The sequence below is a fragment of the Lissotriton helveticus genome, chromosome 10 (genome assembly GCF_964261635.1).
Source record: "Lissotriton helveticus chromosome 10, aLisHel1.1, whole genome shotgun sequence".
Lineage (NCBI taxonomy): Eukaryota > Metazoa > Chordata > Amphibia > Caudata > Salamandridae > Lissotriton > Lissotriton helveticus.
Window position 1 is genome coordinate 888610657 of NC_136071.1, and position 14417 is coordinate 888625073.

Sequence of the window (14417 nt, forward strand, 5' to 3'; positions counted from 1 at the left end):
AAAACATGGAGAAAAGAGAACGATCGGGCGCTGGAAAAAGGAAGGCGAAGAACTGTCCACACGGTCCGGTCCGGGTAAGGTTAAGTAGGACGTCTTTACGTCTGATTGGTAGGATGGCTTTATCCATCTGATTGATTGATTGATTGTTGATATTGGAAACGGTATTTAGATACTGGTATTGTTCATTGATTGGTTCATTTAGCCTTGGGTGCTACTTGAAGTATTGGTTCTCTCGGAGACATTCTCTGTCTGCAAACAGCGACAGATAGGAACGTCTGTCTCCCTTTGCAGATAGTGAAGGATAGGTAATGCAGACTTTTGTCCCCATTGTAATCCGTCATGCCTATCTTTTCTCCCCATTGATTGTTTGTTAATCGGTTTTTATCGATTATTGCTTTTTGAGATATTCCCTGTCTACAAACGGGGACGAATAGGAATATTCTGTCTCCCTTTGCAGATAGTGAAAGATAGGTAATGCAGACTTTTGTCCCCATTGTAATCCGTCATACCTATTTTTTCTCCCCATTGATTGATTGTTTGATCGAGCATTGAATTGCTCGAAGTTGGTTCTCTCAAGGATCTTCTCTGCCTACAAACGGGGAAGAATAGGAATATTCTCTCTCCCTTTGCAGATAGTGAAGGGTAGGTAATGCAGGTATTTGCCCCCATTGTAATCCGTCGTGCCTATTTCATTCCTCATTGATTGATTGTTTGTCCGAACATTGATTGTTCGAAATTGGTTCTCTTTGGAGGTATTCTCTGTTTGCAAATAACATAGAAAAGAAATACTCTGTCTAGTCTTTGCAAGTAGCGAAGGGTAGGTAATGCGGACCTTTGTCCCCCGTTGTAATCTGTCATGCCTATCTACTCCCCACTGATTGATAAACCAGTTCCACCCGGACCATTTACTAGAGGTAGGTCATCTGGCCCGACCAGAGAGCACCCCTAGTGAAAAAAGGACATATGCAATAATAACGAAGTGATCACTGTATCCTGTTAACAGAAACTTTAGCACGAAACAAACTAGAAAGAAAAGAATAGGAAAACGAAATCAGTAGGCCACTGATGAAATTTTTTATTAAATAACGAATAAGGCAACGATAACAATACTTAATGATAAAACATATGATTGTCCTAGAAACAAGAAACGTTAGAAATAAGCCCGTAATAAGAAACCTGAAAACGATAAGAGAAGCCAAGCTTGACATTGCGACGGCCACGAGGCAACGAGGCTTCATCGCCCCTCGCTGCTCCAAACATGTCTGACCCACCGCCTGCCACGCCCCAATAACGGCAACCTGGGAAAGACACAAGTCAGCAGACATCCGCCCCCATTCTGGAAACTCCCAAAGTACAACAGGTTTTCGGCCACGCCCAGCCGGAAGACGAGATCTTCAACACATGTAGGGCGGGTCCTGCTGCCAACCGTCGGCCGGAGATCATCACATAGGGTGGGCCTGAGGAGAGGCCGAGGCCGACGGGATCCGGCCGCGGTGGCGGCTACGACAACCCTGGAGAGTTGTAGGGGGGGGGAATGTCCATGCCCCCGACCCCCCCTCTCTCAGACAGTCTGGACCAGCTTCCCTAAGAGGCCTGGGGGTGGAGAGGCCACTGCGCAAATAACCCGAAGGCGGCACCACGCGCCAAGGTCTGCCCCACCGGATGAACCAAGGGACCCGTTCCTGGGGCCAGAGCGAAGAGCGTCCGGCCGCCATCAACCGGAGGCCCGGCCCGAAACGTACTAGGCGCCACTTCTTCTATAATGGCTGCGACAACACTGGGGGGGGATGTCTTGCACATGCCTCCGACCCCCCCCCCTCTTCCTCATCGCCTGGTCCGGCCATAACAAATGTCAAGCGAGACGCCGTGGGGTGCACCGAGAGGGAGGCGGCGCGAACGAGCCTCTCCCACCTCCCCAGGTGGAGGTTCCCCAGCTGCACCCCCAACGCTCCTCGCACCCAGCAAAAGGGTTCGTCCACTGTGGCAATGCTGCAACGCCTAGCCCGGCAGGTTGGAGCCCGTCCGCTCATTTGACCCCGCGATTGCCGGTAGCTGCCGAACTCTCAAAATGGCGGTCAAACTTGCAAGAGCGGGCCCAGCATGAAGGAATGACCCGGTTGCTTGCTGATTCCACCATCCTAAAAGTTCTCCTCGACCTTGAAGATTCTAGAGGAGCCGCGGGAGTCCCCGACTCCCGCAGATACCCCCGATGGGGAATGACAGCCATGATTGCCCACGGAACGATGGAAATGTAGCCGCAGGACGTCGGCGCTCCCATGCTGTCGCCAGCCTCAGTTTGAATGACTAAGATCCTGCAGACTGCAGTTTGGAACAGTTCCGGTGAAAACCCCAGTATGACCCGGTAGGAATATTGTTGCCTCCCTCCCCCTTTGACTGATGGTTCAGACCACCGATCCTTTCTTTTGCCCTTTAACTGAACTTTTTGGACTGCCAAAAGGAAGCTCTGGGCCAACCACGAGTTAGTGGAGATTTAGACTATGCCTGGATCTGCCTGACTGCACCCAAAATGGCGCCGACGCAAATGAAACTCTCAACTCCTTATTGTACCCCGATTGCTCAGCCTTGGTGTCATGGGATATGTATGAAGTTTTTAAAACATATAGATTGATATAGGATGTGTACTGATTATATGTTCGAACAGTGGATTGATATAGGATGTATACTGTCAGCTCGGACAATGAATTGATATGAGATGGGTACTGATTATGTGTTCGGACAATGAAGGACAATGAATTGACATGAGATGGGTACCGATTGAACATTCGGACAATGAATTGTTGTTAAGTTTTGGCGCATCATGAGTATTGAAAGTTCGAATTTCAATGCTTATGATACTCGCTCACACTAAAAGATTTGATATGATTTTTTATTGCACTTGGCGCACTTTTTATGAAATTAACGACCACCGACTCCATTAAGTTTTCCGCTAATAAAGTATCCCCACATCTACAGTTCCAGCCTGCTCCGTGGCCGGCCCACGGGGTTGTAGGCCCGTATTTGTACACCGACATTCTTATTAAAGATTTTTGGAAAAAACAAAATCGTAGTTGTCACGCGTAAGTTGATAAGTTTCAAATGAATGACCACTATTTCCGATATAACTAAAATACAGGTGAAATGGCTCAGCTCGATTAGTTAAAGAGTTAAAACGTATAGTACACAGAAATAGTGCAAATATGAATAGTCCAGGTTTTTGTTGTATGTACCTTGCACATTTTTGTACAGCCAAAGCAACCGCTAAAGACCCCGGTATTTAGCCTATACTTTACATGCTACCTGTATAAGAAGAGTCACACTGACGGTCCACCTGGGCTTGAACGCCCAATTGGCAGGGACTGTATCCCGTGGAGATAGGCCGAGTATGCAGTAAGTAAAAGCCTTTCTGGGTTTATGCACGCTAATGTGTCTATCAATGTAGCCCCTGTCCCCCCACCCTTCTTTTTTCCCTCTCTCTGCAGGTCACATCGAAATATCGATTAATGTATGAAAACAGTGATCTAGCGGACGAAAAGACGGGAAAAAGGTTTGATTATGGTACCTAACCGCAACAAGCAAACCATGACTATTTTTCTCCCTGAACTTAGCGCCTGGGAGGACAGCCTGAAGCGGGAACTACGAAATATGACGTCACTTGGTACCCCAAATAATGCAACCAAAAATGACGTACAAAAATGATTATATTCCTACGTTTAACTAAATAAGGAAAGTTTAAGGAATATTCCGAGGTAAGGTTTACACAAGTATCCTCCGCTGGGAGGACTAGGAATATTGCCAATACTTAAAAACCTACTACCTCCTTTTTCGCATCTTCATAGACATGTAACTCAAAGCTGCCCCATTATTCTCCAATCGACACCAACTGTTGTCTCAGCCTAGAAACACATTTACTAAAATGACTCGAAAATATTCATATTCATTTGTGTTCACTGTACCTCTTGTCGTAAGCAGAATGGACATTGCAAAACACTGACTGTGTTACCCCGCCAGCATAGACCCATGCACACATATATACAACAGCCATTTTAGGTACCGTGGTCTCTCTGTTTGCGATCGATCACCAGCGCCCTTCCCTGACCCTGCAAGCTTCCCCCATGCACCCTGATCGCCCCCGCTCTCACATGCACAAGTCATGAGCCCTCCCCTCCCGCATGACTCTGCCTCTGAGAATCGCACCCCGCGCCTGACCAACACCTCCTTTCTCTCCATGAATACCCCTCCTTTGATGACCTCTTCCTCTGAACCTAATTGTCTACATGGACCGCTGGTCATCCCTTAGCCTGAGGATACAGTTTATTGCCCACTACTGTATGCACTCGCCTCTCTTGAAAGGAGCCACTATTGATCATGACCTCCCCACCCCCTGAGATTCGATCAGGAGCACACATTCCAAAGGAATCAGCAGAACACTCAGCTGCGTGACAGCCCCCTCCTATTGTATGGAGGATAAGGGCCCCTACTGTAGCCACGTGTTGGAATATCTTCGTACTTCACAATGTCTTGATTGTAATGAAGGATGCATGTGTGCCACAAACCTGTGTATAAAAGACGAAGCCTCAGAGAAACTTGTTAGAGCACCTCCTGAAGACACTATGAGAGTGTCCGAAATGACATGCTCTCCTCATGAGAAATAAACTCTGTTCTTGTTTTCCTGCCTTCAGCGCCCGTCTCTTCATTTGGTAATTATTCAAGATGGGAACTAGGAGTCGCCCTGCACCAGCAGCCTGGGCATCGGGTGCGATATGGGCTGACCTTTCAACAGAACTGTGCAGCATCCTGTGACGTCTGTCGTTTGTTAATAGAGGGCTGAAAAAGAAAACTGTGTTTCTTGTGCATTAGATACAGCCCTAACGAATTAAGGAATCATGTTTTATATATTAACTCATAACCGTTTTCTAGACAGTTGTTCTTTGTTTTATATTTATGTGATGCAGTACAGTCGTCTGTGGTTATTATTACTATGATGTAGGGAAATGGACCGAAACCATGAAATTATGATTGGAAGAGCACTTCGGCTTCTTAGATTTCCTTTTCTTGTGAGACTTACCAGATGAAGATTTTGAGGACTAATGTGGCCGAACTAGAGGGCCTTCAAGAGCAGGCCCAGGAACATTCCTCTCGACCAGGACTTTGAGTGGTGCAGAACGTCCGTTGTCAGGGGACCCGGAGCTTCAGGGCACCCTCCTGGACCGCCTTGGGGTTCATCGCCCGACAGCCTTGGAGTTGTGGCCTCGCTCCAGATACCAAAAGCAAACCAAGTGGGTGTCTGTCACTGACATCTGCCTGTGACTGGAGCCACAAGGTTTGAATCCCACAAGTTTTTTAGGGGACATCGCTGTTACACTGGGAGTGTAGCACAAAAAGATTTTGAACAAAAGGTCAAACAAGCAGTCCAAAAAAGGACCTAGGTAGCTCTTCCAGATTCGCGCGGATGGTGCAAAAAGAAAAGAACTGATGTCAGCAATCTGGTGTGGAGCCTATACTTAGGCACTGTGCACGTCACTTTCGGCGTGAATGATGCCAACATAGAGTAGATCGACGCCACCAACCGGAGCTGAGGTACTTCTCAAGATTTTTAGGATTCCGTTTGATGCCTAGGAAATATTCTAAAGTAAGGAATCAGCTGCTAGAAGTCTCTATCAGATCAAGGAATAGCACAGAAGGAAGCTCTATAACACAAGTTATTATGTTGGGTAGTAGATTTTCAAGGACTTTGAAACACTGATATGTACAGCCGACAGGAAAAAGGTTTAAGAGATAAATAAATACACTTCCTATTCTTAAATGCTCCCATTGCATAGGCAGATTGTATACGCTAAAGAAATATACTTGAAGAAAGACATACTTACCATGTCTGTAAAGAAGTTTCATATTTGCATCCTTCTGGTTGATCAGATTATTCACCAGTGCTATGACACTTTGCATGGCATTACCCAGCACATTGTCTTGGTGTTCCTGGTGAGACAAAATACAATCAATCAGCATATACTCATTTATCGGAACAATGATTACACATTACAAAGTCAATTTGAGTTGCTCTGGAATTAAAATAATGAACTGTTCAATTGATGACTGGATCAACTCCTACAGGTGTAACTTTAATAAAAGTAAATTATCTCTACTTCAGTCACTTGCAATTTATTGATGATAAACAAAGGAAAGTTTGTTGTATTTGCTTAAGTTTGTCTAGTTTTCATGGTCCCAAATGCTGATCCTAGGTTATGGTTTTGACTTACTATACTCCATGTACTCCATAGCTCGATAAATGGGAACACAGAACACTGTTCTCTGCCATGATGCAAAATGAAACCAAACAAGGTGAGTGAAGATCAAGCTAAGTTGTAAGTGACATTCTTATCTCAGACCTCTAGTTGTAGACTGCCTCAGCTTCAGCTTCAGTAGAACAATGTTATTCCCAGTGAACTTGTTAATGGCATGCAACAATTCTGGAATTTGAGAAAACACAGGAAATCCCTACCGAAACCAAGATATAATCTCCAGATACCGCACTAGGCAGAAGAAACGGCATAAATTCTGCCTCTTTCATTCATACCTCAACCACTCGATACTCAGTGAACAGTTATGAAAGGTAGTGTGGGAACTAGGGCTATCAAAGCAAACACAAGGAGATGATGGACGAAACGCTGAAACTTTTCAGATACTCACCCCCAGTCACAGATCTGGGTTGAATCCATTATCATTCTTTAGCTCACTTCGCCACCCCAGCTATATGCAAATCAGTCTTGACCCTATGCCTCAAGGGAACAGTCCAGACCGAACTGCCAAGCCATGTCTTCCCTGGAACGGAAACAAGCATCCTGGGACCGGTTTCGGGTTAACACCCCTCATCAGCCAGGCTTGCTTGAATCCAGTGGCAAAGTGAGCAAGGGACCCACCTCTGGGCATATCCAACCAACTTAGGGCAAACAAAGCAAACGGAGCGCTAAAACTTTTCAGACACTCACCCCAGTCACAGATCTGGGTTGAATCCATTATCATTCTTTAGCTCACTTCGCCACCCCGGTTCTGGGGCAATCTCAAGCCCATTTTCAACCTTCTTAGCATGTGAATCTGTGGAAGCAGGGAAACCAGTGAAGCCAGTGAATCGCCCGGGACGGGCAGGGACTCCGTCTCCCAAATTCCATGTTGCTAATAGCCATGCTCATTCTTCGCGACCACTGGAAAAGTAGCAGCCGACTCCAGCATGTCAGAGACCAGAAGAGGCTGAGCTGAATGAGTCTCCTTGATTTACCATTTTCTACAACAATCCCTACATCAGTTAGAATGAATCTAAAAACAACGTAGGCAAATGGAAAGCAGCAAGCACTCTGAAAGAAGACCAAACAAGTAAGAACATGTACCCTACCGGATCCTTCAAAAGATGGTGAGTGTTTTAACCGACAAGAGAGTTAACAGTGGATGTTGAATTAATGTTGTTCAGTCGAATGTAATGACTCTCTGCTCAACGACTGACTCAGATGGTTAACACTTTAGCAAGACATGCTAATTTATGTATTCAGAAAACTATGAAGAAGTATCCAGCGAAATTACAGACTACACTATCTGAAATTCTTATGCCCAAATTGGAGGAAATGGAAAACAGAGTCGTAAATGGCATGCCATTGGTAGTTAAGGGAACTACCTAGAAAAAAGCCTCAAGCGACTTTAATTTGGATAAAAAGATAAATAATTTAGAGAACTTTCTTTTGGGCACTGAAGGGGTTATTGGATCATTTCAAGTGGCGTGCTATACCTATGATTCAAACAATAAAATAATTATTTATCACTTAGGGGTCGCACCTGCGACCCATGACTTGCTGCTTGTGATCCCTGGCACTGCCTTTGTGACCCTGGACTCAGAGGTGGCAAAATCATTGCCAAAAATATAGGGGCAGCAACGCATTCCTTATTTTCTGCCTGTTTTACAATATACTAACAGTAAATAAAACTCTAATATTCACTATTTGTGTAATAAAAAATAGATCACACTGAGCTGGAACAGGACCTTAGGTGGCAGCTGTGGGTAAGTAAAATGATTTTAAATGTATGTTGAGTGTGTGCTTGTAGGTGAAACTGTGTTTATGTGAGAGAGCATGGGCATGTTTAGGCATGTGTGTGAGTGAAAAGGAGTGAGAGTCAGTGACAGGTAATGAGTGAGCTGGGTGTGAGATTGAGGCTCAAATTTACTCTTCTTTGAAGTAAAGCCACTCTGCACAAATGCTGCTGCTCTGCCTTCTGTCAAAAGGAGAGAGTCACGGATTGAATTGTTAAAGTCTTCTCCATCATTAAGGATTTGAGAAAATGGTCCCCAAAGATGTTGCAGTAAAGATGGGCCAGCTATTTTTGCCATTTCTCACATAACATCTGAATAGTATTCTACTAAGCAAGATCAGTTACAAGTATCAAGGGCCTAACTGCCTGAGGCATCTAGTCTCTTTATATACAGATCCAGTAAAGCGGTTGGGAAAGTTCGAGTTTGGAGGAGGATGCATGCACAACCAAGATCTCTAGTGTTCAGTGGCTGGACAGAAAAGCAGGCTATGGCAGAGCCACTTGGTTGTGGTTGTCAGCTGCGGGTGCAGAATGATATTTTGTTCCATATAGGATAAATACTGTCTAATAAGGCCTGATTAAAGGGCTGTAGAGGTTTAGAGAATTGTGTGGTCTTATTAAGCTCTGTAGAGAGATTAAATGTAGCTAGCCTAACATAAATGAGCAGTATGAGAAACTAAGACTCTTTGAGGAAAGTTGCCCTATAAAGAATGTCTTAGAATTGACCATCAAGGGCAAAAAAGTGACTTCTCGAGATCTCCAGTTCACCGGTGCTTTCTAGGGCCAGAAAAAGTCCCATATCTAAAGGGTCGGATGGGTGCAAACTGTATGTCTTGCTCCCATCATCCTCATGTTTTGGTGTATAAATCTGCGGAAAGAGAAGGATATCGGAATCAGATGCAAAAAGGTTAGAAAACCAAGCAAAGGACAAATGACTTTCATCATAGCATGTAGCTCTTCCTCTCTAAGTCAATGTGCATTCCTCATCCTTGCAGTTTGCAAAATTATATCTGTCACAAATATCTCTAGCTCTCTCCCCATACATACTGTAGCAGGCAGAGAAGGAAAAGTGCTTGTGGTACTTGAGGTGGCAATACTGTTTCATATGCAGCGATCGCAGGAAAAAGTCTTGAAACGGTGGATGAGATTTAGATTCTTTTAACGACTCTTAAGGTCATTAACAACCGAGTCTCCCTCTTTAATCTCCTTAGGGCGATTGAAGGAGCAGAGGTCACAGGAGGCACCCTGACGCTTATTATCAAGCAACCCCGGACAAGGGTCTGTGCTCTACACGTGATGCCTGCAAGTCAAGTCTAACTTAATTCTTGAAGGATTTGCAGGAGACATTAATCTGAGGTGGAAAAAAAGAAACTGTCAGTGGACATGCTATGGATCCCGTCCTTTGTGAAGCACAGATATGACGAAACTCGCCGCATCATCACTGAGTGGAGTCACTATGGCCCCATGCCATCAAGTTAGTGTGACATCTCGCAGACTCATGGCTACTCATATAGAGCCAACCTGGCACCAGTGATGGAAAATTGCTTAAACTATTTCAGATGCGGGCTAAGCAGTGAAAGGGTTCAGGATAATAATCTTTGGGAAGCAGTTAAATAGAACAATATATTTAGTCGAATTATCATGTCTATGCGCTACTATAAACAAAAGTTGCACTAGCCTTCCTGTTGTTGAGAAGGCTATTTTTACGCTTTTACAAACTTTCTCACAAAAATCCCAAAATACTCTTTTTCTGGTCATAAAAATATTTAATCACTGATTGAGATCCATCCTGAATTCCTTATGTTCATTGTCTATGATATATGTTCACCCAGCAGTAACGCCTTGGATGCTCCCTTGCAATATAATTTGTGATTAAACTTGTTTCCTCGCTTGCAGCCCTATTGGAAATCCATTCTAGACGAGATAGACTCCCACTTAGACACCCAACTTCCCAGATTCCCGGCATATGTCTTACTCGGTCTCCCTAATGTGCTAATGTACCCCTTGAAGTCCAGGAGAGGGCGACTCATAGCAATAGCACTGGGGGCAGCTGTACAGAACATTGTGGCACACTGGCGGTCCACTCAACCGCCCCCACACTCTGGCTGGTTACATAGACTGTGGACGATATTGGGGATGGAAAAGTTATCTCTGGCAAAGACAGGACGGGGCGAAGAGTTCGCTGCTCTTTGGCGGCCGTTCCTGACCCTCCTTACTGGTGAATTCAGGGAGCTAAGTTGCCCCAGATATTTGCGCTTACTGCGACTAGCAGACACACCAATTGAAGTGGCCGAAGCCCAGCTGCAGAAGCGAAAGACCACACCCAGGGTTTAATATACATTCTCGTACCCGGAACAGAGGACTATCTTCTTACACTTGGGGTTTCTTTTTCCTTTTTATGGCTGTGCCTAACTGGACAAGGAGGGGACAAGAGGGGGAGGGGGGCGAAGTTCGAGAACCAGGCTACCCACGACAGGGACCCCGTTCCCGGGACAAAGCTTGTATTGCAATTGCGTTCCGAATGATGGAAGCCCCCTGTGTGTGGCTCACAACTGCTATACTGATTGGAGACTGTGGTCTCTTTGTTTTTTCTGTTCTGATGAAAATAATAAAAGATTTAAACCATAAACTTGTTTCCTCATTGACAATGGAATGTAAGAACAATATTGAGCAGCTCGTTAGTAGTGGTGCCTCTGAAAGGCTAGCTTGTCAATGGAGCAGACAGTAATATGTCAGGCTCCTGCTTCTAAAAGGACGGTAAGTCATTAGTCAGGTCAATGGTGCTGAAGAACAAGTTACTTACCTTCGGTAACGCTTTTTCTGGTGGATACAGTATCTGCCTGTGGATTCCTTACCTTGTAAATATCCCTCTGCGCCAGCAACATTCGGAAATTGTTCGTAGCTCTCCACGTCGACGAGGACAACGTCACAATAGCATGGCTCTGCACGTGGCTCCGCTGACGTCACTGGAGCCATAAGAGATCCTCGTCGGCGTGATGACGTCAGTTCCGCCCTTTTTTTCCGTGCTTTCGAGGCACACGGACGGACCAACAACAATATATATACAGTATACGCAGTACATAATATTCAAACCAACACACACAGTGTGAAGTTAATGCAGGGAAGCAAAAAGAATAACACACTTCCTTTGACAGTAACAGATAGATTTTATCACATTATCACTATTGTAGGTATATAAGGGTGGACAACGGGGAGGCGGTGGGTCAGTGAGGAATCCACAGGCAGATACTGTATCCACCGGAAAAAGCGTTACTGAAGGTAAGTAACTTGTTCTTCTGATGGATATATCTGCCAGTGGATTCCTCACCTTGTGAATAGAGTCCCACAGCAGTACCCACTCCCGGAGGAGGGTGTCCACCCTTCTATACCAAAAAGTCCTGAAGGACGGAACGTGCAAAGTGTCCCTCCCTCCTCACCTCGGGATCTAAGCAGTAATGCTTCGCAAAAGTGTGGAGGGAGGCCCTAGTTGCCACTCTACAAATGTCCTCCACAGGAACACCTCTAGATAAGGCAGATGTAGAAGACTGTGCCTTGGTAGAGTGAGCCCTTATACCCTATGGAGATTCCTTACCGGCCCAAGAGTAACAGATCTTGATGCACAAGATAATCCATCTGGAAAGGGTGTGCTTGTGCACCGCTCTGCCTTTCCTGCAGCCAATGAAGCCCACAAAAAGCTGGTCATCCACTCGAAAGTCTTTAGTTCTATTGAGGTAAAAACTCACCGCACTTTTAGGGTCCAAGCGGTGAAGCCGCTCCTCCTCCTTGGAAGGGTGAGGGGAAGGATAGAAGGTAGGAAGGGTAATGGACTGCTCCAGATGGAAAGGAGTTACCACCTTAGGCAGAAAAGCAGCCCTGGTCCTGAGTACCATTCTTTCAGCATGAATGGTCAAGAAGCACAAGTTACTACTTGTGTAACGATATATCTGTAAGAGACATTAGTTAGTATTAGATTCCTTACCTTAGAATATCCCCAGGCGTCAGACTGGATCCGGAAATTTTTGAGTAGCAGTACCCTTGCGCGTCGGTAGGCGTCGTCTGCGGCTCCGCGTCCGTCGCCGGCGTCGTGGGCGCCGTGATGACGTCGTTGGAGTACTTAGACGCCGCCTCCACGTGCTGACGTCAGTTCTTAGACACAGCTTTTCCGCGCCAGAAACGCAAAGAGCCATGTTAAAAACCAGCACTGGTGCCATTGAAACTAGGGCCCTGAAAGGGGACAACCCTAACCCTAGATATTGGTTTGCAGAACGGGGAGGATGGGTGGGTCGGTAAGGAATCTAATACTAACTAATGTCTCTTACAGATATATCGTTACACAAGTAGTAACTTGTGCATCTGAAAGAGACACGTTAGTATTAGATTCCTTACCTTAGAATAGATACCCCAGCAATACCAACCCCGGTGGTGGGTCTGCGAACCAATAATCACACCAGAAAGTCCTGGAGGACGGAACGGCCAAAGAAGCCATCCCTCCGGACTTGGCTGTCCAGGCAGTAGTGTCTTGCAAACGTGTGCAGCGATGCCCACGTAGCTGCCTGACAGATGTCTTGTAAGGGCACACCCCTGCCCAGGGCAGTGGTAGTCGCCGTCGCTCGGGTAGAAGGAGCCCGCAGTCCAACCGGGGGCTCCTTCCTAGCCAAGGAGTAGCATGCCTGGATACACAGGATGATCCATCGGGAGATGGTCCTCTTGTGCACCGCTTTCCCCTTCTTAGCGCCCACGTAACCAACAAAGAGTTGGTCATCCACCCGGAACTGGCGTGTGCGATCCAAGTAGAATGAGAGCGCACGTTTTGGGTCCAGACGGTGGAGCCGCTCTTCCTCTTTAGAGGGAAGCGGTGGCGGGAAGAAGGTTGGCAAGGTGATAGACTGCCCGATGTGAAAGGCCGTGACAACCTTGGGCAGGAAAGAAGGTTTGGTACGAAGCACCACTTTGTCCGGATGGACAGAAAGGAAAGGTGGAGTACAAGAAAGAGCCTGGAGCTCACTCACTCTCCTGGCAGAAGTGATGGCAACCAGGAAAGCAGTCTTCAAAGTCAGAAGGCGAAGAGGACAGTTGTGAAGTGGCTCAAAGGGAGCGCACATCAGGAATGTTAAAACCAGGTTCAAGTCCCACTGAGGCATCACAAACGGAACAGGAGGAAACGTGTGAGTGATGCCCTTAAGAAATCTGTTTACAATAGGGGACTTGAACAAAGAAGGCTGATCAGGTAGCCTGAGAAAGGCGGAAAGGGCAGAAAGGTAGCAATTAATAGTGCCCAGAGCAGAGTCCTGCTGGGCAAGAGAAAGAAGGAAGAGAAGAACCTCAGAAAGAGGGGCAGAAAGAGGATCCACAGCCTTTGCTGTGCACCATGCCACAAATCTGTTCCACCTGCAGGCGTATACCGACTTTGTGGAGGGACGCCTGGCTGCCAGAATGATGTTACAGACTTCAGGAGGCAAGTCAAATGGCCTCAACTGTCGCCGCTCAATCTCCAAGCATGGCGGTGGAGACTGGACAGGCTCGGGTGGAGGACCGTCCCCTGCTGCTGTGACAGAAGGTCCTCCTGAAGAGGCAGACGAACCGGGTGATCGACTGACAGACCGAGTAGCTCTGGATACCAGTACCTTTGAGCCCAGTCCGGAGCCACAAGGATGACTTGGGCCCGGTCGCGCCTGATCTTCTTCAGCACTCTGGGCAGAAGTGGTATAGGCGGAAAGGCGTACAACAGACCGCAACTCCACTCGCGACGAAAAGCGTCTCCGAGCGAGTGCCGCCTTGGAAATTCCAACGCGCAGAACTGATGACATTGCGCGTTCTCTTCGGTGGCGAATAGATCTAACCAAGGCTCTCCCCATCGCTGAAAGAGGCCTTGCGCCACGTCCGAGTTCAGACGCCATTCGTGATCCATCATGCACCGACGGCTGAGCTCGTCCGCCCTGGCATTCAGAGAACCCGCCATGTGTTGAGCCACCAGGGTCACGCCCTGGCATTCCAGCCATTGCCAAAGGCGAAGAGCCTCTTGACAAAGGATCCACGACCCCACCCCGCCTTGTTTGTTGCAGTACCACATGGCGGTGGTGTTGTCCGAGAACACCTGTACTACACTCCCCCGAACAGAGGGGAGGAATGCCTTCAGTGCCAGACGAATCGCCCTGAGCTCCAACAGGTTGATGTGGAGCCGGGTCTCCGCCGGAGACCAGAGGCCTCTGATCTCCGCCTCTCCCAAGTGGCCTCCCCAGCCCTGGAGGGACGCGTCCGTCACAACTACGTGCTCCGGTTGGGGAAGGGAGAGGGATCTGCAGCTGACCCAATCGCGGTCCGTAAGCCACCACTGCAGCTGTCTCGCA

General features: G+C 47.0%; 1 protein-coding gene across 5 annotated transcripts in view; it reads right to left on the reverse strand.

Annotated features, from left to right (window-relative positions):
• The window catches only part of ULK4 (unc-51 like kinase 4), a 2246396-nt gene that overhangs the window by 824080 nt on the left and 1407899 nt on the right, over window positions 1-14417 (reverse strand). For all 5 annotated transcript variants that reach the window (XM_078663530.1, XM_078663529.1, XM_078663527.1 and 2 more), the window contains one exon: window positions 5868-5973. In XM_078663530.1, the coding sequence (XP_078519656.1) occupies window positions 5868-5973 (106 nt within the window). The remainder of the gene's footprint in view (window positions 1-5867; window positions 5974-14417) is intronic.